At 49.0% G+C, this 22,767-nt stretch overlaps 1 protein-coding gene across 2 annotated transcripts; it reads right to left on the bottom strand.

Moving 5' to 3' along the window:
* Window positions 1-782: 782 nt before the first annotated feature.
* Window positions 783-21,608, bottom strand: LOC115636968 (tumor necrosis factor receptor superfamily member 14-like). 2 transcript variants are annotated; one of them, XM_030537733.1, is made up of 8 exons: window positions 21,276-21,607; window positions 13,990-14,095; window positions 12,330-12,455; window positions 11,059-11,214; window positions 5,883-5,973; window positions 4,419-4,603; window positions 3,320-3,336; window positions 783-2,018 (listed from the first exon to the last, which is right to left on the bottom strand). In XM_030537733.1, the coding sequence occupies exons 1-8, from the start codon at window positions 21,282-21,284 to the stop codon at window positions 1,944-1,946; spliced, it is 765 nt and encodes a 254-aa protein (XP_030393593.1). In that variant the 5' UTR covers window positions 21,285-21,607; the 3' UTR covers window positions 783-1,943. The 2 variants fall into 2 exon arrangements, with proteins under 2 accessions (XP_030393593.1, XP_030393594.1); XM_030537734.1 differs by lacking the exon at window positions 11,059-11,214 and having other exon boundaries at window positions 21,276-21,608.
* Between the last annotated feature and the right edge of the window lie 1,159 nt (window positions 21,609-22,767).

Here is a 22,767-nt window from a genome sequence, read left to right as displayed (position 1 = left end):
AACCAAGACAGCCAGTTCTCTGAGACTTCAGCAAATGGTCCCAGGATGGATGCCATGGCTGACAGCATGAAAAGCCGCACCAAGGTTAGGAAGGATGGAGAATGAGAGTAGCTCCCTTAACTCCCAAGGGGTGGCAGGTTTTGCCCGTGCTGGGTTGCAGAGCAATGGCTGCTGTGCAATTTTACATTTTAACTGAAAACCATTTTGTTCAGCCATTTTTTGTTCTGAATTTGAGAAAAGGAAGGAATGAAAAGCTGTTGTATGACTATCAGGTGTGTTTATGCCTCAAATTCGTAGGATTTCAAATGAAGTGTTCTCCCTCTGCCATGTACATTGGCCAAACCAGACAGTCTCTTCATAAAAGAATAAATGGACACAAATCAGACATCAATAATTATAACATTCAAAAACCAGTCGGGAAAACACTTCAATCTCCCTGGTCACTCGATCACACACCTAAAAGTCGCAATATTACAACAAAAAAACCCTTCAAAAACAGACTCCAAGGAGAGACTGCTGAATTGGAATTAATTTGCAAAATGGACACCATTAAATTAGGCTTGAATAAAGACTGGGAGTGGATAGGTCATTACACAAAGTAAAACTATTTCCCCATGTTTATTCTCCCCCCCACCCCCCAACACTGTTCCTCACACTTTCTTGTCAAGTGACTTCACTATCTTCTTCTTTCATACGCATCACAAAATCGATACCTAGATTGTCCAGCCCTTTGACTACGGCTTTATCAAGGGTAGCAAAATGGTGCAGTCCACCCTCCGATCTTCACTATAAAAACGTTTAGCTTTATTTCCAACCATACTTCTTACCTGGGATTTTATTTTACCCATTGAGAAGGTTCAAAGCAAATCTGATTAACAAGAGACAGTAAACGTGCAGGTAGAATGTAAGACGTGATATTGAGCAATACATTTCAGTTCCCACCCTCTATTGCCCTGTTATAAAACTAAAGCTATGTATAAAACCCACTTTGATTACATGGCCACCGGGTCCAATATAGTCAAAAGAGCAACTGGTCCAGTAGAGATTCCTGGATACCAGGAAGTGTTTGTGGCTAGAAAGTCCAGCGTGATACGTGAGTGGGAACTTTCAAACATTGCAATGAATAAATGGAGGTTTAAGTGTAATTACTGAATGAAACTCAGGCTACATCTACACTTGAGTTTTTGTGCTATCAGTTTCACCGGTGATAGGGAACCGGTGAAAGAAAAGCCCAGGTTTCTGTACCAAGTTACTTCCACAGGGTCAGAAAGTGTTTACATTTGCACACTGCAGGCAGCTATCCCAGAATAGGTCTTGTGGGAAGCAGGTGTGAGTGCAAGGTCCCAACAGCGGATCATTTGCTCTATGGAGCACCCATGGTCATTTGGTCAGATGAGCACTTGCAAACAAAACAGGAAGGGGAGTTTCAAAGTTCCCAAGGGGGGAGGGCAGATATCTGTTTACCTGGCCTTGGAGCAGCAGAACTACTGGCCAGAGTGATCGCCCTAGGCACTGTGGGATATCCTCTGGAAGCTAAAAGCTGTTTACACAGGAAGAATGTGCCTCCACTTGCACATCACTACAAAGGGATCAGCATTTAAGAACTGTAGGCCTCTCATCGAGGTGGTTTGCTGTTTGCATTGAAACGTCTGTCAAGTGTAGACGCTCCCACAGTTTTTGTGCAAAACAGGGACTTTTTGTGCTTTAAATGGCAAGTGGAGACATACCCCAAGAGCCCAGAGTCTGCAGATATTCCACCTAACAATGTGTCCGTGAGGAAGGCTTCAGCATAACAGGCCTTAGCCAGAGAAACTAAAGTTACATTGATGATGATCGCTGAAATTCAATGAAGAGGGATTTTCAGAAGCCTCCAATCCAATCACACAGGCAGGGCTGACAATGGCTTTCTTTCTCCCCCGCTTTGCTCTTGTCTTGGTTTGTTCCTAAGAAGGAATGTTCTCTGTCCCATTCTCTGTAAGCTGGATCAAAGTTCTCCCAATCTGTTCTTTTGACTCATCCTTTAAAATATGACAAAGTCAAACAGAGACATGAACATTCAGTTACTAACAATCAAATGGCTGGTACATTTACCTATCACCCACTAGAGTTCTCTTTCTTAGAGTTTGTTTTCTTATTCATTATGAAGAAGTATTATAATACTTTTTAAGGTTGTTCCCTACTTAGAACAAAAGTGTAAGTTATATTGTCTGGCATAATTTTTTCCTATAAAAAGTGACCAGTTTGCTAGAGGGATCTTAGACTTTGTAACTAGCTAATTTCACATCATTATAAACTGTGTAATGCCATAAAAATATAGATAAACCTGGCATAAAACAGCAACTGTTCTAGAAATACCCATTTCCAAACCAAATATGCTGAAAGGGAGACGAGGTAAGTAAAGTCATATCTTTTCTTGAACCAACTTGTGTTGATGGAAGAGACAAGCCTGCAAGCTTCCCAGAGCTCTCCTTCAGGTCTGGGAAAGATAACCAGGGTATAACAGCTAAAGGTGGGACAGATTGTTAAGCATAAGAGGTTAACACGTGTTGCAAGAAACCATTTAAACAAAGTGGGCAGTTAAGTCAGAGATCAAAGCAGGGTGAGTAGGGTGTAATGACTGATATAACTAGTGTCCCTGCTGAGAGCATGATTTAGGGCTAGTCTACGCTGGCAACGCTGAAGCACTTCCGCTGCAGCACTTTTAGTGTGCCTTGGGTGGTCGCGGCAGTTCTCCCAGTGCTCTAAAAAAACCAGCTCCACAAGGGGTGCAGCTACCAGCCAGTGTAGACAAGCCCTTAGTATCTAGCAGAGGTAGGAATTTAAGGGAAAGTCTACACTTAAACAGCTGCACCTGAGCTGCTGTAGCACATTAGTGAAGACACTACTGTGCCGACAGGAGAGCTTCTATGGACGGCCCAGGTAATTGGCTCTGTTGCTTTCAGGGCCTTGCACAGCCACAGAGTATGAATGTGTGAGTGTGGGGGGAAGAGTCAAGTCTTTGGAATCCCCTAAGGTAGGTATTTTCTCATTTTACAGATGCAGAAAGTAAGGCATATTTACCCAGATCCTCCAAGATATTTAGGCTCCAAACTTCCAGTGAAATCAGGAGCCTGAATACCTTTAAAATCAATGGACATTAAGAGCCTAAATACTTTTGAGGATCTGGACCATAATGTTTAAGTGACTTGCTCCAAAGTCACATAGTGACACACACACACACAGACACTTGCAGCAAGCAGACATAGCCATGGCAGAAACACTCAAGCAAACCTCTCCTCCAAGTGCTTCTGCATAGTAAATAAAAGACCAGACAACTTACCCCTGTCTCCTGTGCAGCTGCAAAGAAAAAGGAATCTTGTCAGAAAACAGTCTGGCACATTTTGTATTGACGTGTTTCTGTATTAATGTCCCAGGGCCAAGTCCTGCCCTTAGATGCATGCACAGCTCTCTGCGATTCAGGGGGGCCATGTGGGTGCACATCCACAGAACATGGCCCCACTGTGCAGTAATTGCGCTTTGTGTTACACTTAGCAGCATCTTGAGGAATCACCCCGCTGGGAGAGGAAGGTGGTTACATGACAACGCTAATCCTGTGTGACTTTGGGCCCTAACAATGATCTGCATTGATACAGAACCTAACCTCTAAGGATCAGAAAAAGATTTTTGCAAACGGCAAGCCACAAAGTCCTATGAGCAGGGCATTAGCTACTCTACGACACAGGGAAATTGAGCGATTTGCCAAAATTCACACCTCTGGTCATTGGCAGAGCTGAGAATATTATCTAGGAGTCCTGATTCCCAGCCTCCAGCTACAACCAGTAAACAACGTTCTCTCTTGGACCTGAGAACATGTTCTTCTCTTGGTGGATAAATGATGGGGCAAAACTGAGATGCTTATTTCTGCAGCAGTAACCGATTTTGAGAAGAGCCCAAACTCCTGTTCCATTAACATCGCTGCTCTCGCAGCAAATGAAATGGTAACTTTGTAAGCACATATCAGATACAAGCGGGAAAGATCATAAGCAGGGGAGAACTGGTCCAGGTTGCCTGGAGAATGTGAACGGCTGGTATAAAGGCCGGTTTTGGCCGTGAGTTGGGGAGGGAGAGGATCCTCACGAGCTGGGCAGGGGGCATGTCCACTGCAGCTGGTGCGATATCACAGCAGCCTGGCCTGGGACCAGCCAGTTCACTCAGTAAAGTAGGTCTAATTTAGGGCCAGCGGATCTTAAAGGTAACCCTTTAAAGAAAGGAGATTTAAAGTCTCACAGGGATTCTCATATTCAAGAGGCAATTCCAGTTACAGGTTGGCATGTTCCAGGGGGAAATAAAGACCACTGTGCCAAATACAAACTCTGCCAGTCTCACACCTTTAGAGACCCTTTGACGGGTTTCACAGATCCCACGCTTTTCTTACTTACGTGTAACCCCATATTTCCTCCTCTTCTTCCACCAAAAAGACACTACTGCAAGTGCTCCACATACAATTAAAACTAAAATGATAATTATCAATGTCTTCACTGTATCAGAAAGGCCTCTTTGTACACAAACTGCATCAGAAGTGGCTGTCCCGGCCTTTCCTTCTGTCATCCCTTCCTCTTCACACCTAAGATGAAGGAAGACATGGTATTAAACATATCAGCGTATCCACAGCCTTCTCACGGTCTCGGTGCACGTGTCATTCCACCAGGCGGATTCCTTAATATAGTGGATCAAATATGACAAGACCCCATCCAGATTCTGGGCCTGATCCTGCAGTCTGTGGACAGGCCAAACTCCCGTACATTTCAAGGCTGCAGGATTGGGCCCTTTGAGCTGTAGACGCCTGCACATTGAAAAATTAAGTTATAAGGGCCCAAATTGTTAACAGAACATAGGATTAGACTGAAAAATACAAAGACCATAAATTCACTGTACTGACCTCAGAAGTTTTTACCTGCTCACACCTCAGTGTAGGGTTCTGTGTTTTTAATGCCAGTGTCACTGACGTACCCAGGCAGCACAGGAAGTGGTGCTTGCACGCTGACTTGGGCACTCCTCAGACAATCATCCATTGCAGAGCAAACCCTAACTAAGCCGAAGGGCCATATTCACCACTGCTCTACAGTCCTTTCCCACTGTTTGTGGGACAGACAGGCTGCGCGGTTGGGATAGGACCTCACCTGGCGCAGGTGGGCCATGGTGGTGCGGGGGGCAGGCCAGAGATGGATTCACTGACGAAGGGGGCATGGCCAGGGCAGTTCTGCCCCCCATTAGTGGCCCCTAGGGGGCCATGGCCACTCATAGGCCTCAGAACTGACCTAGCCTGCATCAGGGGCTGAACTGGCCACCAGCCGCCCATGCCAAGGAGGCCGAAAGGTCTTTAGGACGTGGTGGATAATCGAAGGAGGAGCTGGTTTGCAAGTCTTTATATCTGCAAATCCTTCCCGCTGCTGTATGGCCACAGAGCTCCCTGGCCATGGAACTGGGGCTGTTACACTGCATGGGTGGCCAGTCCCAGTATGGCCCAGGGCCTGGTTCCACACAGTCTCTCCACCATATCACTGGGCTCTGTGCAGGGAGGATCTGGCAGAGGGGGCTGCAGTTGGAATCCACCGGCCATCCCACGTCACGTTTATAAACAGCCCCAAGGTGAATCCAGCCCTCACGGAGAGGGCCCAGGGTACAGAAAGGAATTCCTGGGGAAAGGATTTCCCCAACACACAGCTCACAGCCCTACTGATTTAAGGTTACATTTCCCAGCTGCTGAACTTCAGGCCATCTCTAACTAGGTCTGATATAGCCGCAAAATTCAAGTACAAAGAAATAATAATGAATGAAAAAAGAGAAAGCAGCATGTAAAGTTGGTGCAAGGGAAAAGGCCATGCATAGTCAGAGTCACCTACTTGGTCCATGGCTGACAGGTGTGTGACATGTTGTTTGCTGAGAAGGTTCCATCAGGGCAAACCTCACATACGTTGTCATTGAATTCTGTGCCTATAAAAGAGGACGACATAGCTGGATACTTTCCTGAATGTGGGGCCTAAAGGAGCTTTGATTTCACAAAAGGTCTCCAGCTGCATCTCCCCACTCTCACCACCACTACCACGTTGCAGACCCATCTCGGTCAGTTCAGGAGTTAGCACTTTGAGAATAGCTCAGTGCTGGCGTTTTATTCTGGCCTGTTCTTAAAGCTGTCAGTACTCATAGAGCACAGGTACATGGAGGAAAATGCACCTCCTGCTCCCCACATACCTGGGCTATTACAAGGGCCAATATCAAATAAGGAATAGTAAGTCTCAAAATAATGGTGCCAAGTTGGGTAATAGCATAAAAGCTGCAACACAGCAGTGAGAGGGTTAAATGCCCAAAGGACACTGAATGAAGATAAAGCAGCTGGGATTAGAAAATATTTAGAATTTATCCTGCCGAGCTACCAACTTATGCTGGGATGTGGTCAGTGCTCACAGGCTAAGCAGGTGCTGGCTGGGAGACATGGGTGAAATTCTGGGGCATTGTCCCAATCCATTGTCTTCAGAGGGGCCAGGATTACACCCCAAATGTGTCTGGAAGTGATACCGCCACCTATTACTTCTACCCAAGATGCCCAAACACTATGGTGATGGGTCATGTAGGCAGACAGATACACTGGTGCAAGGAGAAGCTGAGGTGCTGCTGGCTTTCATATGAAATGTAAACCTGAGGTCCCTGTGCCTTGGGAATCCCATGTACACATCTCTTAACCAAATTCCCGTTTGAGGAATTATATCCCACTTACCTACATTCCTCTTGTAATTAACTGAATATAAAACTCTTCACCTTCTGACCTAACCTGGGGCAAGGCTGTGAAATCTTAAATAGCTGTTCTGCTTCCACCCCCCCGATGGCCACATTTCAGGGCTGGATGAAACAATTCCTGAATATAGCCTGGATATATAATATAACCTTTGGAAAGAGCTTGGAAATGCAAATATAACAACCATCATAGGACACTGTCATGTATGTGAAGTTTTATTCTGAAGCCTCCAATTCCATGTGGCCCTGGTAGGGGGGGAATAGGAGGGAGGACACTCGAGTTTTGGAACTTGGATTTGCAGACCTATGTGTATATTAGGTTGATTTACAGACACCACAGTAATTGCCCCGGTGATGTATGTCCACACTGCCCTCGTTGGGCCAGTGGTGCATGTCCTAACCAGGAGGGCTCCCACCAGTCCCGTAACAAAGGCGAGGTGACTGAGGCACTTGCCTCAGGTGCAAAAAGTCGAGAGGTGCAGAAAGTGGTAGAGGAAAAAAAAAAAGCTGCTGGCACAGAGATATTTATAGCCCAGGTGGGGCAGTGTGGGGAGCTGAGAGACCAGGCTCTCAGCTTTGCTGGCAGCTCCGTGTGAGGAGCCTGGCTGCCCCACATGTTCCTGGGCTCCTTGTCAGGCTGCCTCCCCACATTCCCTGTTGAAACTGACATAATTCAGTCCCAGTGTAGAAATGCTATTTAACAGCCTAGGTGACGTGTGAATGTAACAACAACACACACTCTGGTTTTCAACAGCAGCTCCCATTCCCAGGATCTCAAAGTGCCAGGTCCTCAGGGCGTTAAGCTCACATCACCCCACTCAGTATTCACCTTCAGAAACTCACGCCTGGCTGGACAGTCAATAGTTATCAGAGCAGGGGTGACAAACTATGGCCCACGGGCTGAATCCGGCCCATCAGGGCTTTGGATCCGGCCCGTGGGATTGCCCCCCGTGGTGCTGCAGGCCCCGCACCAATCTCCGAAGTTGCTGGCACCACGTGCCTGCGGCCTGGGGGGGACAAGGCTCCGTGTGCTGCCCTTGTCTCCAGGCACCGCCTCCCACAGCTCCCATTGGCTGGGAATGGGGAACTGTGGCCAATGGGAACTTCAGGGGAGGTACCTGGAAGCGTGGCAAGGGCAGCATGTGGAGCCCTGTGCCGCCGCCGCCACTCTCCCCCTCAGGGGCCGCGCAAGGACGTGGTTCCAGCCGTTTTTCAGAGCGGCGCAGCTTGGGGCCAGGGTAGGTAGGCAGGGAGCCTGCCCTGGCCCCGGTGCGCGCCACTGCCACCCCGGTGCTGCTTTAGGTAAGTGGCGCCGGGCCAAGCCTGAACCCCTCCTGCACCCTGCCCCCCAACTCCCTGCCCTGAGCCCCCTGCCTGCACCCCAGCTCTCTGCTCTGAGCCCCCTCGTACACCCTGCACCCTTCCTGCACCCCAACCCCCTGCTCTGAGCCCCCGCCACACCTTGCACCCCTACTCCCTGCCCTGAGCCCCCTGCCACACCCCACACCCCTCCTGCACCCTAAACCCTTTCCCTGAGCCCCCTCATACACCCTCCACCCCTCCTCTGCCCCAATCCCTTGCCCTGAGCCCATTCCTGCACACTCCCTCCCACACCCCAACCCCCTGCCCTGGCTCTGCATGCAATTTCCCCACCCAGATGTGGCCCTTGGCCCAAAAAGTTTGCCCACCTCTGCATTACAGCAAAGAGCCGTGAGGTATTTTTGATTAGTCTGCAACTCACATGTGCCCTTGATCAAAAGCCTTAACAATGGACCATTGCCTGGATCCACACCCACTCTCTGTAAAGGGACTGAGGGCTTGTCTACATCAGAAAGTTGCAGCGCTGGTGAGGGAGTTACAGCGCTGCAACTTTGAAGGTGTACACATCTGCAGGGCACCACCAGCGCTGCAACTCCCTGTTTGCAGCGCTGGCCGTACTCCCGTTTTGTCTCGGGTGTAGAGGATCCAGCGCTGGTGATCCAGCGCTGGTAATCCAATGTAAACACTTACCAGCGCTTTTCTTGACCTCCGTGGAAGGAGGAAGCCTCTGGTAATCAAGCTGGTTTCCTTTCCCGGTTTGCTCTCTCGGTCCCGGAGCCAGCCAGCAAACCGCAGGGAAGGAGACCTGCTTGCTCGGGGTTCCGGGACCGAGAGAGCAAACCGGGAACGCCGCGGTTTGCTCTCTCGGTCCCGGAGCCAGCCAGCAAACCGCAGGGAAGGAGACCTGCTTGCTCGGGGTTCCGGGACCGAGAGAGCAAACCGGGAAAGGAGACCAGCTTTGCCGCGGTTTGCTCTCTCGTTCCCGGAGCCACCCTGCAAACCGCAGGGAAGGAGAACCGCTTGCTCGGCGGTTCGGGGAACGAGAGAGCAAACCGGGAAAGGAGACCAGCTTCGCCGCGGTTTGCTCTCGCGTTCCCGGAGCCCCGAGCAAGCAGGTCTCCTTCCCTGCGGTTTGCAGGGTGGCTCCGGGAACGCGAGAGCAAACCGCGGCGAAGCGGGTCTCCTTTCCCGGTTTGCTCTCTAGTTCCCGGAGCCCCGAGCAAGCAGGTCTCCTTCCCTGCGGTTTGCTGGGTGGCTCCGGGAACGCGAGAGCAAACCGGGAAAGGAGACCCGCTTCGCCGCGGTTTGCTCTCCCGTTCCCCGAGCAAGCAGGTCTCCTTCCCTGCGGTTTGCAGGGGGTTCGGGAACGCGAGAGCAAACCGCGGCGAAGCGGGTCTCCTTTCCCGGTTTGCTCTCTCGTTCACGGAACCCCGAGCAAGCAGGTCTCCTTCCCTGCGGTTTGCTGGGTGGCTCCGGGAACGCGAGAGCAAACTGCGGCGAAGCTGGTCTCCTTTCCCGGTTTGCTCTCTCGTTCCCGGAACCCCGAGCAAGCAGGTCTCCTTCCCTGCGGTTTGCTGGGTGGCTCCGGGAACGCGAGAGCAAACCGGGAAAGGAGACCAGCTTCGCCGCGGTTTGCTCTCCCGTTCCCCGAGCAAGCAGGTCTCCTTCCCTGCGGTTTGCAGGGGGGTTCGGGGAACGCGAGAGCAAACCGCGGCGAAGCTGGTCTCCTTTCCCGGTTTGCTCTCCCGTTCCCCGAACCCTCCCTTGAAGCCGCCCAACAGCGCTGCAGTGTGGCCACATCTAACACCACTTGCAGCGCTGGTTGCTGTAAGTGTGGCCACTCTGCAGCGCTGGCCCTATACAGCTGTACTAATACAGCTGTAACTACCAGCGCTGCAAAATTTTAGATGTAGACATGGCCTTAGTGTCTACAGCACTGATGTACTCCAGTGTAATTAACGGGGATTCTGCACCAGTAGAAAAGGTGTTGCTGAACAAGTCTGTTGCACCATGGCAGCTCCGAGAGGGGTGTGTTTAGCATACTTGTTTTCCTAACAGAATTCTGTGCCCAAAGGCGGGCTCGAGGGGGCTCTGTTTCTGGTGTGCAAGCTGAAGCTGGACTCACACTGCACTGTGCTGCTGTGTAGGTGGGCTGCCAACATGTGCGAGTACAAACCCAGGGCCTCATGCAAAGTGCTGCCTGCAAGAGCATCATGTGAGTGTCTGAGGAGTCTGAGCTCGTCACAGCCTGTGACACACTTAATAACCTTGCTCCTGTATATTTCATACTTGTTTCACAGGGAGATGGCAGCTTTGTGTCTGGCCTGGAAGATGAACAGAGCCCAGCACTAGAGCAGGACCCACGGCAGCGAATAGCAATTCCAGAATGGAGGACCCCCAGCAGCTTCCTCGCTCCCATGCCCCTGCCCCCCATGTATATTGAGGGAGCTCCAGCTTGAGCGCCTCTGCTGAGCACAGCTGGGGCAGTGTGTGCTGGGACAGAGGCAGTCAGGACCCAAATCATTTCTGTCTCTATAGGTCAAAACCAATTCTTACATGTGACCAACAGGCAACTCCACTCCGTCAGCAGGCTGCAGCATTCTGCACGCTCCTAAGGGGTGGCCCTGGGCGGAGCACAGTTCAGCAGAGACTCTTGCCTTAAGGAGAAAAGGTCAAAGGTGTCTCACCAGGCACGGATGGAAAGAAGTTCGCCACAGCTGTTACCTGGGCATCCAGCTCAGCACCTGCTCTGACACCACCTTGGAGCTGTGCAACAGTGTTACAAATGGCAGTCACGCTCTCTCAATGAGGGGGGCCCATCTACAGCCCAGCCACTCTTCCAGCTACTTCCCCAGCTCACCAGCATCACCTCAGTCTCCCCTGGATCTCAGCCACTTTGCCCTGCTCCAGATTCAGTCTGTGACTGCAGAGTTTTGCCTTGGTATTACAGAAGTTATGTTGCCTTACCAAGTATTTTCACCTTAGAGCCAGGGAGGCAGACTGTGGAGGCACTACACATTTCACAGTCCCCGCCTGCACCATGCCTGCAGAAATCGCCCGGGGCGCAGCCACACACGGTGTTCTTTGTATATGTGCATTTTTCTTTTGCCATCAGTCTGGCTCCTAAAGGAACATTACGTGCATCAAATACATTTACATGGGAAATAAACAGAGCAGATACAAAATTTATTGTGCACCCCGAGTCCTTGATGATCCGTGTACAGGGCACAGGAGCTAGAAGGGTTTGTTATGATGACTTCATTTTACAAGTGTTGCCATGTAAACAGAACTATCTGGAGCCTGATTCTCTGCTGCCTTGCACCGTGTGTATTTACATCTGTGCAAAGGGTGCATGCAAAATGCTACCAAATCAGCGTTCTCTGCTCAGCTGCAGCTGAGATCATGCTTTGCACCCACTCTGCATTCATCTGCAGGGGTATGAATAATGACATAGGCGGTGGAGAATCAGGCTCCCAGTGGCCACATATAAAGGACCTCAACCTCCAATCCAGCTGGCCACTGGAGGAGCAGGCCAATGTAGTGGGATTTTGGTATGGTCATAACACCTGCTACATGACCTGTCCTCCTGGCTGCCCAGCTAATCCCTATGTGCTGGGACGGCCTTTGGGGCCATAGGCAGCTAATATAAACTAGAGCAGCCTGCAGGCTGCTCTAATTCATGCTGGGGATCAGGCCCTGATGGCTTCAGGAGCAGAGGAGCACAATGGTTGCTTACTGTCACTCATGTCACTCCCGCTTCCTGAGGAATGTGCATCTTCCTGAGCCACTGCTCATATTCTGGGATCTGAAAGGAAGGTTATAACCTTCCCCTTGTACAATACTGATCCTGAGGGTGCAGAGCTGCTGCTCTAGGCCAAGAAATACCATCTGAAAGTTTGATTATAATTATTGTTTATTCTGTTTGTTCTACTTCTGCTAAATCTAGAGATCCACTTTCCTGCTGAGAAGAATCTCCCTGGACGATTTCAGAGCCCTCAATCAGTGAAAGATGTGCGACTGAAGCCCATGCACTGTGCCAGATATCTCCACTTCAGTGATTTGCCTGAGATCACAAGGAACTCAGTAAGAGAACTGTGAGCAAAACCCAGGTCTCTTGACTTCCAGTCCTGGGTCCAAAGAACTAGGCTGCTTTTGTATGCATGGGCCAGGGGAGACAACTCAGAAAAAACTAATTAAAATCCACCACCACCCCCCCACACACAGACCAGCTTCCTTACCTGCATCACAGACTTTACATCTCATGCACTCTGTTAGGCCATTGGGATGCTCTGTATACGTGTCGTCCACACAGGGCATGCAAGTTGTGCTGGTACTTGGTTTACAATGTTTGACCACCCTGCTCCCTAAAGCAAACAAAACAATTAGCTCCCATGTAAACCAGGCTAATATATTTAATGCATTAATCCAGAGATTGTAAAAGCAGGTAATTGTGCATGACAAATGCACATGCTATGTGAGTGGATTATACATGTTGCACACACCACCACTAGAAATAAAAGGTAAACGTCTCAGAACTAGATTGCCAGACCTGAAATCCTCCATTTCTGCACAACACAGGTACAGCAGAGACAGAAATATCATCATAACTCATGCCCCTCCCTTATCAGTAGTGTCCCTAGCACAGTCGTGCTTGGACACAGGACCTTTGACAGATGCATGTGTCCCCACTAGGCCTAGTCAGGATCTCATCCCTTTAAAAGATACAGTTCTGAGTACTGTAGTTTCTCCTAGGGGGATGGAGACTCCTCAGGTGAAGGAAGTGACTGGAGGGATCTTATGACCAGAAAGCACCAGGGGACTAAGGATGTCAGGTGACTGCCTGTGGCCAGGCCTATCCTACTATAAGAGGTAGATTGAGAGGTGAGGGGCTGGGGCAGTGCTGGTGTCCACAGCAGCTTGCTGGACAGCTGCCTGGGGCAGGGCTGTGGCTGGGTTGGGACTGGCAGAGGTCCCTGTGCGGAGGAATGATCAGTAGGATCCTGACACAAGGTGACTGTGAGGGGCTGGGGAAGGGCTGGGGGATCCCGGATCCAGGGCAAAGGGTGAATACAGTGTATCCTAATGGGGACAGTGTATTGACTGTTACAGTCAATCAGGGCAGAGATCTGGGTCCTGGGCAGTCAGGCCTAGAGATTGAAACGAGAGTTCAGCCGACCGGTTAGAGCTGGGTCCAGCGGGGCAGAGTCCAGGAACAAGCCAATGGTCAGTGCTGGAGTGACAGAAGCCAAGTGCAGGAGCTGGAGGGTAAAGTGGGGTTGTAGTCAGAAGGTGCAGCCAAAAGTCAGAAGCCAAAGGGTTAACCAGAGTCACAGTCGGGAGGCGCAGCCAAGGGTCAGGAGTGGGAGTCCGAAGCCAGGACGGGGTGGGGTAAGGACTGGAAGCCGGCTGGAGCAGGGCTAGGACAGAGCAGGGCAAGGCCAGCTGCGGGCAGGGTGCGCATCGAGCAGCCGCTGCTCTGCTGTCGGTGCCAGGCTGCTAAGCAGGAGTAGAACTGCTGATCCAGCAGCCACTCCGGTGCTGTGGCTGCCCCATCAGTTCCAAAGCGATGCAACTAGGCTTCCTGGTTCCCCAGCAGCCAAGCTAGTCAAGGGAGCAGGCCAGCAGCTGGTCCTGCCTGACCTGGCCTCTGAGGAAGAGAGGTGTTACGGAGAAAGTGACTTGCCCAAATCCCCTGTGTCCCAGGCCACAAGACCCATCCTATGTCCTCCACTGACAGGAGAGTAACAAGCAATGAGATGTTTACATGGACAGATCTGTGTCCTCACCACCAGTTACATTCACAGTAATAGAGGTAAGCAAGCTCTCCGGAGGAGGCCAGACAATTGGACTCTCTAGGGAAGGGTCATGATTTTTAAAGAAGCAATCAGATATACCTACCAGCGCTGCACATGGGACAGCATTCGCCATTTATTTCATATTCGCCTGGGTCGCATTGTTGAGCTTCCGAATGACACAATTGTGTTATCAAGAAAATGCCAAAAATCTTTAGGGAAGAAGAGAAGAGTTTCTGATTTGCATCATGCAGGCTCAGTAGCAGACGGGGAGGGGCTGGTACCACTGTGGCACTGATTAGTGCTGTGATGCTTTTGCCTGAAGCCCTTTGAGTCCCTCAGGCTCAAGGTGGGGATTCAACAGTGAAAACGCTCCCAGCAAGCTCTTCTCACTCCTCACCCGGATGCACTGAACGCTAGTGTATATGGAGCAGCTTCCATCTCCTCTCTCACTGCTACAGAGACACCACTGAATGAACAGGAGTTGGGGGCACTGTTCCAGAAGTGTTCAGCACACTGCAGGATCAGGCCCCTTAAGTGTCTTTTGATGTCTCCTCTGCAATAGGAAGCAGCATTCACATACTGCATGTTACTGCAATAACATCAGTGACCCATGAACATGTGCCTCAGTCATGTCTGGGTATAAGCATCATGTGCTGAGTTGCTCTCTCCTGACACTGAACAAGGAGCTATTAGAACAAGGAAAATAACATCCCTGCGGCTAGCTAGAGCCTTCCCCAGCCCCATCTGCCTCCTGGTTCCTCCTGCTACAGTTTTAAAGAAACCCTGCACAACCTCACCTCTCTGTGTAGCAGACCAAGACAAAGCGACTGAACTAAGGGTGCAGCTGGAGCTGCAGCCTGTCTGTGTGCGGGGAAAGCATGATCAAAGTCAGACTATGAGGAGACTAACCTGGAATCTAAAGGTCTTTTCTGCAGCCTTACAAGACCCAAATGTGATGTCTTAAGTGTTGTCAGAAGTTTTGCCATTTATTTCAATAGGACTTGAGAGGATCAGCTTTTGACCAGTAGTTGTGAAGAGCAATTCTCCAAGAAGGGCCATATTTTGGGAGTTTACTGTGCCCACGCTATATACACCAACATTAGAGATCATCTGAAAGCTTATTTCATGTATATTTAGCTGGGGTATGATGTGGAGCTGTCAAATGGTGCCATAAGCCGGTGGGCAAGGTGAAACAATGGTACCAAAATGAGAAAGTGTCACTTTTTCCACAGTTCCAGACACACTGCAACATGACTGTGACTACAGTGTTTAATCATAGAATCACAGACTTAATGGTCCCTTCTGACCTTAATGATCAACTAGTCTGACCTCCTGCTCAACGCAGGCCACAGAATCTTACCCACCCACTCCTGTAATAAACCCCTAACCTATGTCTGAGTTACTGAAGTCCTCAAATCATGGTTTAAAGACCTCAAGGTGCAGATAATCCTCCAGCAAGTGACCTGTGTCCACGCTGCAGAGGAAGGCGAAAAACCTCCAGAGCCTCTGCCAATCTGCCCTGGAGGAAAATTCCTTCCTGACCCCAAATATGGCAATCAGCTAAACCCTGAGCATGTGGGCAAGACTCACCAGCCAGCACTCAGGAAAGAATTCTCTGTAGTAACTCAGATCCCATCCCATCTAACATCCCATCACAGGCCACTGGGCTTATTTACTGCTAATAATCAAAGATCAATTAATTGCCAAAATTAGGCTATCCCATCATACCATCCCCTCCATAAGCTTATCAAGCTTAGTCTTGAAGCCAGATATGCCTTTTGACCCCACTGCTCCCCTTGGAAGGCTGTTCCAGAACCTCACTCCTCCGATGGTTAGAAACCTTCATCTAATTTCAAGTCTAAACTTCCTAGTGTCCAGTTTATACCCATTTGTTCTTGTGTCCACATTGGTACTGAGCTTAAATAATTCTTCTCCCTCCTTGATATTTATCCCTCTGATATATTTATAAAGAGCAATCATATCTCCCTCAGCCTTCTTTTGGTTAGGCTAAACAAGCCAAGCTCTTTGAGTCTCCTTTCATAAGACAGGTTTCAATTCCTCAGATCATCCTAATAGCCCTTCTCTGTACCTGTTCCAGTTTGAATTCATCCTTCTTAAATATGGGAGACCAGAACTGCACACAATATTCCAGATGAGGTCTCACCAGTGCCTTGTATAATGGTACTAACACCTTCTTATCTTTACTGGAAATATCTCGCCTGAGGCATCCCAAAACCGCATTAGCTTTTTTAACGGACATATCACATTGGCGGCTCATAGTCATCCTATGATCAACTAATACTCCAAGGTCCTTCTCCTCCTCTGCTACTTCCAGCTGATGCGTCCGCAATTTATAACAGAAATTCTTGTTATTAATCCCTAAATGCATATCCTTGTACTTTTCACTATTAAATTTCATCCTATTACTATTACTCCAGTTTACAAGGTCATCCAGATCTTCCTGTATGACATCCCGGTCCTTCTTTGTATTAGCAATACCTTCCAGCTTTGTGTCATCCGCAAACTCTATTAGCACATTCCCACTTTTTGTGCCAAGGTCAGTAATAAAAAGATTAAACAAGATTGATCTCAAAAAATGATCCCTGAGGAACTCCACTAGTAACCTCCTTCCAGCCTGACAGTTCACCTTTCAGTATGACCCGTGTTTACTGTTTAAGCTAATTTCGACTCCTTAATGTGATGGCTATTGGTCAAAGCTACCGAAGGAGACTGTATTACAAGATTTTTATTGACTCTGCATGGGCAAGTTTTGCTTTTTTCCAGAAATGATTAAGGTGTTTAGCATATAGCAAAGATGGCAAAAATCATCATTTTCCAATGTACTGACATGAAATCTTTTCACATTGCATATTCTTAATTGTCAATGTATTTCACAAGTGATAATAGCTGTCTGTATTTTGACTTGAAATTTACTGACCAGATCAGTCTCACACTGGTCACAGGCTGACCACTACTAGCAGTATACAAGTAAAATTAGAAAAACCACTATGGTTCTGCAATTTCATTCCATGCACAGCATGGGCAAGATAAGTCTTCCCTTGTTCTGTGCAACACAATACCATGAACTGATGCTGTCCAAGCTGCTAGTCATGTGAAGCAGGAACTTAAGGCATCCAAGTGTTTTGTAGATGTTCTTCTGGCAAATGAGCTTGATGAACAGCTTTCAAAGGAACAAGTGGTTTTGTATAATGCTGCTCCAATCCTTCAGTCTGAAACAGCCAAAATAAAAGCCGCACAATATTACCCTAAGCCAGGACATTGTAGCATACAGAGATCAGCTACTTTTGGGCCCAGTTGGTGCTGGAGTTTGTCCTTTGGCTGACTGATAAAGAGGTATATAATTCAGCCAACAAGTATCATCCTTCAGAAGATATTCAAAGAAGTTGCAGAGTGTGCAGTATTCATCTGTTCCCAAATTATCACAACACTAACGCCACGAGCTAAGAGCATGCCACAAAAGAACCACAGTGTACATTAGAGATGCCATGGCACTCATGCAAATGATGGCTGGAGACAAATTGCACCCATTCAACGAATTAGCTGCTGAGTACTTGAGGCAAGTCCTAAAAGGATTTGACAAAGCTGATTCTGTAACTGAATCTTTGACAGATATGACAGGAGTAATTATGAAAATTGCAGAAAGACGATATTGGACAGGATCTAAGGCTGGATGCAAGAAATACCAGCTGATTGGTGGGTGCCCTGGGCCTTCATGGGAAAAGTTTCTAATCGTGGTTTCCAACAAGCCGTGACTTGTAAAATTCTCTATGAATATATGGCTCAAGGTCCACCTGCGAGTGTAGGAACACACCCAGCACACACACTCCTTCTTGCTGGAGGCGTTTCCAATGGTGAAGTAGCAACGTCCATGACCAGTAGAGGCACTGAAGGAGCCCAAGACTCATACAGTACTCAAGAGGAAACAGACACAAGGATGATCTATCTGCTCTATGTGCTAATATGGCTCTTGTGTCTCTTGGTGTCCAAGGAACCACAGTAATTAGATCACCTCACACAGATGTTTTGCTCATGGGCATCGGGTATCAAAGGCAGGAGAAGGCAAAGCCCATCCCAACTGCCTGCATGGACCCACCCACACTCCACCCCCAGGTCCCCTTCTGCTTTCTGCCGCACTCTGCGGTGGCTCCTTCTCATGTAGCTGGGGCCCCGGGCCAGTGATACCAGAACTGGGGGCCAGGAGGCCATAGTCTTCCCACTTTTTGAAAGTAGGGTAGCCTGCGCAGTGGTGGGGAGCTGCAGTGGACCCTCCACCAGCCTGGGGTGCAGAGGGCTGAGAGCAACCCCTGGCCGTGTCCCCGCCACCCAGGCTCCCCAGCCACCTGGGGCAGCAGAAGGGTCCGTGACTCCACACCAGTTCCCCACAGCTGCCCGTGCGGCGATCCCTGACCCGACCAGAGGGGCCGGAGGATGGGGCCTCGAGAGCTGCAGCCTGGCCATGGTGAGGAGCCACAGAGTCACACACCCTCCATCTGTACTGGGGGGCAGGGACACGGGCCGGGTGCTCCTCAAGCCCCCTGCACCGCGGGCAGATAGAGGGGTCCACCACTGATCCCCACAGCTGCCCACCCTGCTCTTATCATGGCCGGGCTGTGAATCCAAGGCCTCCCCCAGCTGGATCTGGGTCGGGGAGAGCTGCATGGGCAGCTGTGGGGAGCCTGGGTCCTTCCACTTGCCCAGGGCAAGGGGCCCAGGACATGGGCAGGGGGCTGCTTTCGCCTCCACGTTGGGCAGGGTCCCCGGCTCCCCCCGACTTTTGGGAAGGCTCCGACGCCCTTGCCCTTGGCTGGGACTACTAGGGGCCGGCCCGTAGACAGAGACTTCAGGTGGCTGGAGCCGGGGTTTGCATCGCCTGCCAACCCGGCGTTCCAGGGCTGGGGGCTGCACTGCCTGCCCGCTGAGTGCTTCGGGGCGGGGGGACGGAGGGGCAGGGCCCCAGGCAGAAAGGGTGGGTGGCCAGAGCCTAGCCTCCGAGCCCACGGTTCACCCACCACCCATGGTTTTGCTCCTTGCTGCTCACTATTTTCCAAAACCAGATTGAAACAGGCACCAATACCAGCAAAACTGCCCAGAGTCGCTTCAGACCTGTGCATACGATTTGTGACACACTTAGTTCTGACTTTTGCCACATACCTCCTGCTGTACACACAGTAACAGGATGTGTTACTGTGTCATCCGTATTTAGTATTGGGAGGGGGAAATCTGTGTTTAATGTGATCAAAACAAAGAGCACTTACCATTTAAAAGGTCTTGCCAAACTGGGAGAAAGTGATGGACAAGCCAAATATTCTGCAGCAAGGAAGTTGGTACCAGTCCTGTCTGACCAGCATGAGAAAGAAAGGGAGACCCACAGAGAACCGAATTTCTTGTATCTCAATCGACCCATCAAAAAGGTCAAGTCACTGGCCAAAATCCCACCATAAGAGAGTTTTGAAGAGCGTGTCAAAGATCATCTTGACAAACAAAGATTTGGATGTCTTCTCCCAACCAGATATCAGCTCACCATTGCAACGTGGATGAAAATATGTGGATGATGAACTACTGTACTTGCTGTATTCTTCAAGGGCCAAATGGCATCGCATCTTCGACATGACTTTATCTGTGCCTGTACCAGCAGGGGTTGTTGAACAGTTAACTGTGTCTGTAGTTAGAACAATCTTCCCTGGACAGAACTGTGAACAAGCCAAGGCACAGGAGACTTGGTAGCACAAGCACATTCAATGGAGATCATAGTGATGAACAAGATGATAATGATGTTGACTAGAAATGTTACCAGCACTATTGCTTTTCCATGATACTTATACAAGCTTATTATCATATTTTGTTTTATTGTTTAGGGTATTGCTGTGATGCTTTGAGGTCACAAAGAAATCCAGTTTTATCTCTTGAAATACACAGAGTCATTCAACTAACAGAAACAAATGCAAATTTCAAAGAGGTAATTTTGATGTGTTGATGGTGTCACTGTTTATCTCTGTTTCTGTGTTAAGGGCACCACTGGACAGCTCCACATTATACTTCATCTTAAAGTAGACATACAAAGCTTTCAAATGATGTGGGATGTGTATTTGTATAGAAAGACTACCGTAAGAGGACCAAATTGGTGGTGTCTGCGACTCGCCTATCAGCCCCCTACTACCACTCTCCACATTCTGGGTCAAACTCTGCTCTCATTTAAACCTTGAAGAATTCTACTGACATTAATCTGGCTAGAATCCAGCCGTTACAGCCTTGGGACGTGATCCTCTGTCCCTGAATCATGTGAGTGCTCAGCTCAGTTTGGTCTAATCATGTGGATCCACAGTGATGGGGTTGGATTCATAGACTGTGGCCTTTGACATTTCAGCTAAAGCTGCTTTCTGTTCTGATTTTTCTAAATCCAGAAGCATGGGGGATACCCTGTTAGCCACTTGGAAATCATTTTCCTTTTTCTTCCAGTATATTCTCTTTCCCTTTTACCCATGGTGTGTTTTGCTGAGTACTTGGAATACAGTTGAAATTAGCACCAGTGTCTTTCAATATCAAGGCTGGACATATGGAGGTAATCTAGTCCAACCCCCTGCTCAAATCAGGACCAATCCCCAGACAGATTTTTGACCCAGATCCCTAAATGGCCCCCTCAAGGGCTGAACTCACAACCCTGGGTTTAGCAGGCCAATGCTCAAACCACTGAGCTGTCCCTCCCCCCATTTCAGTTTACACTGTGACCCCCAAAATGGAAGGACTGAAATATGATTGGCCATGGAAAGCCCCAAACTGAGACCCAGCAGCACAGCTTTCATGTTGGCCAAGTGTTATTTCCCGTGTTGGCCTGTCCCTCAGGTCCTTACAGCCATGGAAACCCTGGGAGGAATTTTTGAAATCAGTGTCCGTTAAAAAAAAAACAAAATTCTGCCAATCTACATAATAAAAAGTCAATCCACTTAGACCCCGCCCCGCAAGCTCCAGGCTGAGTATCAGCTGATGAGAACAAACCAAAAATCACCAGCGGTATTTTCTTCCTTCTAAATTAAGGAGGAAAAGTTTTATTTTAAATATTCATTTTTGTTGTCCTTTGCTGTTTCCACCAGATGGAGTCCAACAGCTTCTAAAATGCAGACAGATTTTCTTAAACAAGGAATAAACCACCTCAAACTCCACACCATGTAGTTTGCATTAGTAAAACGAATAAATGTAAAAAATTCAGCTTCCTGGGATTTTATTATTAGTCACAGTAGATTCCCACAATCCCCCCCACCATTCCCCATCCCCCACCACCACATCTGGATCCCCAAACCTCCCAGTGTCTCTGCTCGGCAGGTCCAATCTGTTGGCTCCATTTTATTTCAGGAGCTTTTGGGATCCACTTACCCGGAGCATGGTCCTGAGAACAGACCGCAGAGCCTGGCTGCTTCTGCCCCCCACAGGGCATTGAGTCTGACGTCTACAGCTCAGCACGGCCTCCAGGTCCTGCTTCTGGTCTTAGTGAGCCTGGTGCCACCGCTGTGTTTTCAGGTGTCCGCCCCATGGATCCCCTGCTCCCTTCTCCGTGGACCTCCCTGGGCCGCTAGCAGGACACAAGCCCAAAGTTCTGGTCCAGCTCAGGTTCTAATCCAGGCCCAACGGCCCAGCAGTAGCAGCCGAGAGACCAGCTCCAGCCCAGCTCGAGGCTCGCTTGAAAGTGAAAGCGAAATAATATGCAAGCAGGCAGGGACTTTCCCAGTAGGCTGATCTTTAGAGTTATATTGTTATAGGAAAGAGAGACTTAGGGTAAACCCACGGTATAGTGGGCACATAGTGTTGACCCTACAGGGGTCACATGGAGGTAAAAACTACCTGTGCCATGGCTACATTAGGATTTTAAATCCGGGTAATTCTCTCCATATAAAAACATTCCTGTTTTTCCCCAGTGAAGACAGCCTATGTCGTGTTATAACTCCTCTCTTATTCCATATGTCTTGTGCCCCAGGTCAGCGTGGCAAACGCTAGAGCCAGGTCTAGCTGAGAGATTCCTGCCAGTCTAGTTATGCCAGTCAGGGTGTGGTGTGAGGTCTGACCAGCAAAGCCCCCAGTACAAATGCAGTTATAGAGGCAGAACAGCACTTTGCCAGTACAGCTTGTTTTCAGGGGGTGGGATTTGGAATAAGCTGTACAGGTAAAATCACAGTGTTGCCAGAGATGACTCAGGGGTCTGTTATATCCTCTGCCACGTGCTTGGAATTTTACTGTCCCAAACAAAGGCCAGAGCTCCTGTTTGTGGAAAGTTACTGACCCAAGCTGGAGTCCAGAGTCACATGAGCATATCACATGTCCTTACACAGTTTGCTGACTCACTGGAGGTGATCATTGTCCCTTCCCTGTCTGAAGCATCCTCAGGAAGAATTATCAGGAGGGGATGAGTTTCTTCAATGGCCTTTTTTGAGGGCTGAGTGTTCTTGATGGGCCATCCACACATAGCTGTGTAGCCTTGATGTAAATTCTATCTTGGGGAGGTGAGGGTGTCACCCAGGAACACATGTGTAAGATCCAAGTACACAGTTAATATTCATAACTTCAGATACAAAGTGATACATGCATATAAACAGATAATCATATTTAGCAAATCAGAACTTTTCCACTTATCAGAGGGGTAGCCGTGTTAGTCTGTATCCACAAAAGCAACGAGGAGTCCAGCATCACCTTAAAGACTAACAGATTTATTTAGGCATAAGCTTTTGTAGGTAAAAAATCCACTCCTTCAGATGCATGGAGTGAAATTTACAGAACAGGCATAAATATACTGGCACATGAAGAGAAGAGAGTTACCTTACAAGTGGAGGCCAATTCAGTCAGGATGGAGGTGGTCCACTCCCAATAACTGAGG

Source organism: Gopherus evgoodei, chromosome 18 (assembly GCF_007399415.2).
Source record: "Gopherus evgoodei ecotype Sinaloan lineage chromosome 18, rGopEvg1_v1.p, whole genome shotgun sequence".
In the NCBI taxonomy this organism is placed as follows: domain Eukaryota; kingdom Metazoa; phylum Chordata; order Testudines; family Testudinidae; genus Gopherus; species Gopherus evgoodei.
Note: the sequence above shows the minus strand (reverse complement) of the source record. Positions and strands in the feature narration are given on the sequence as shown.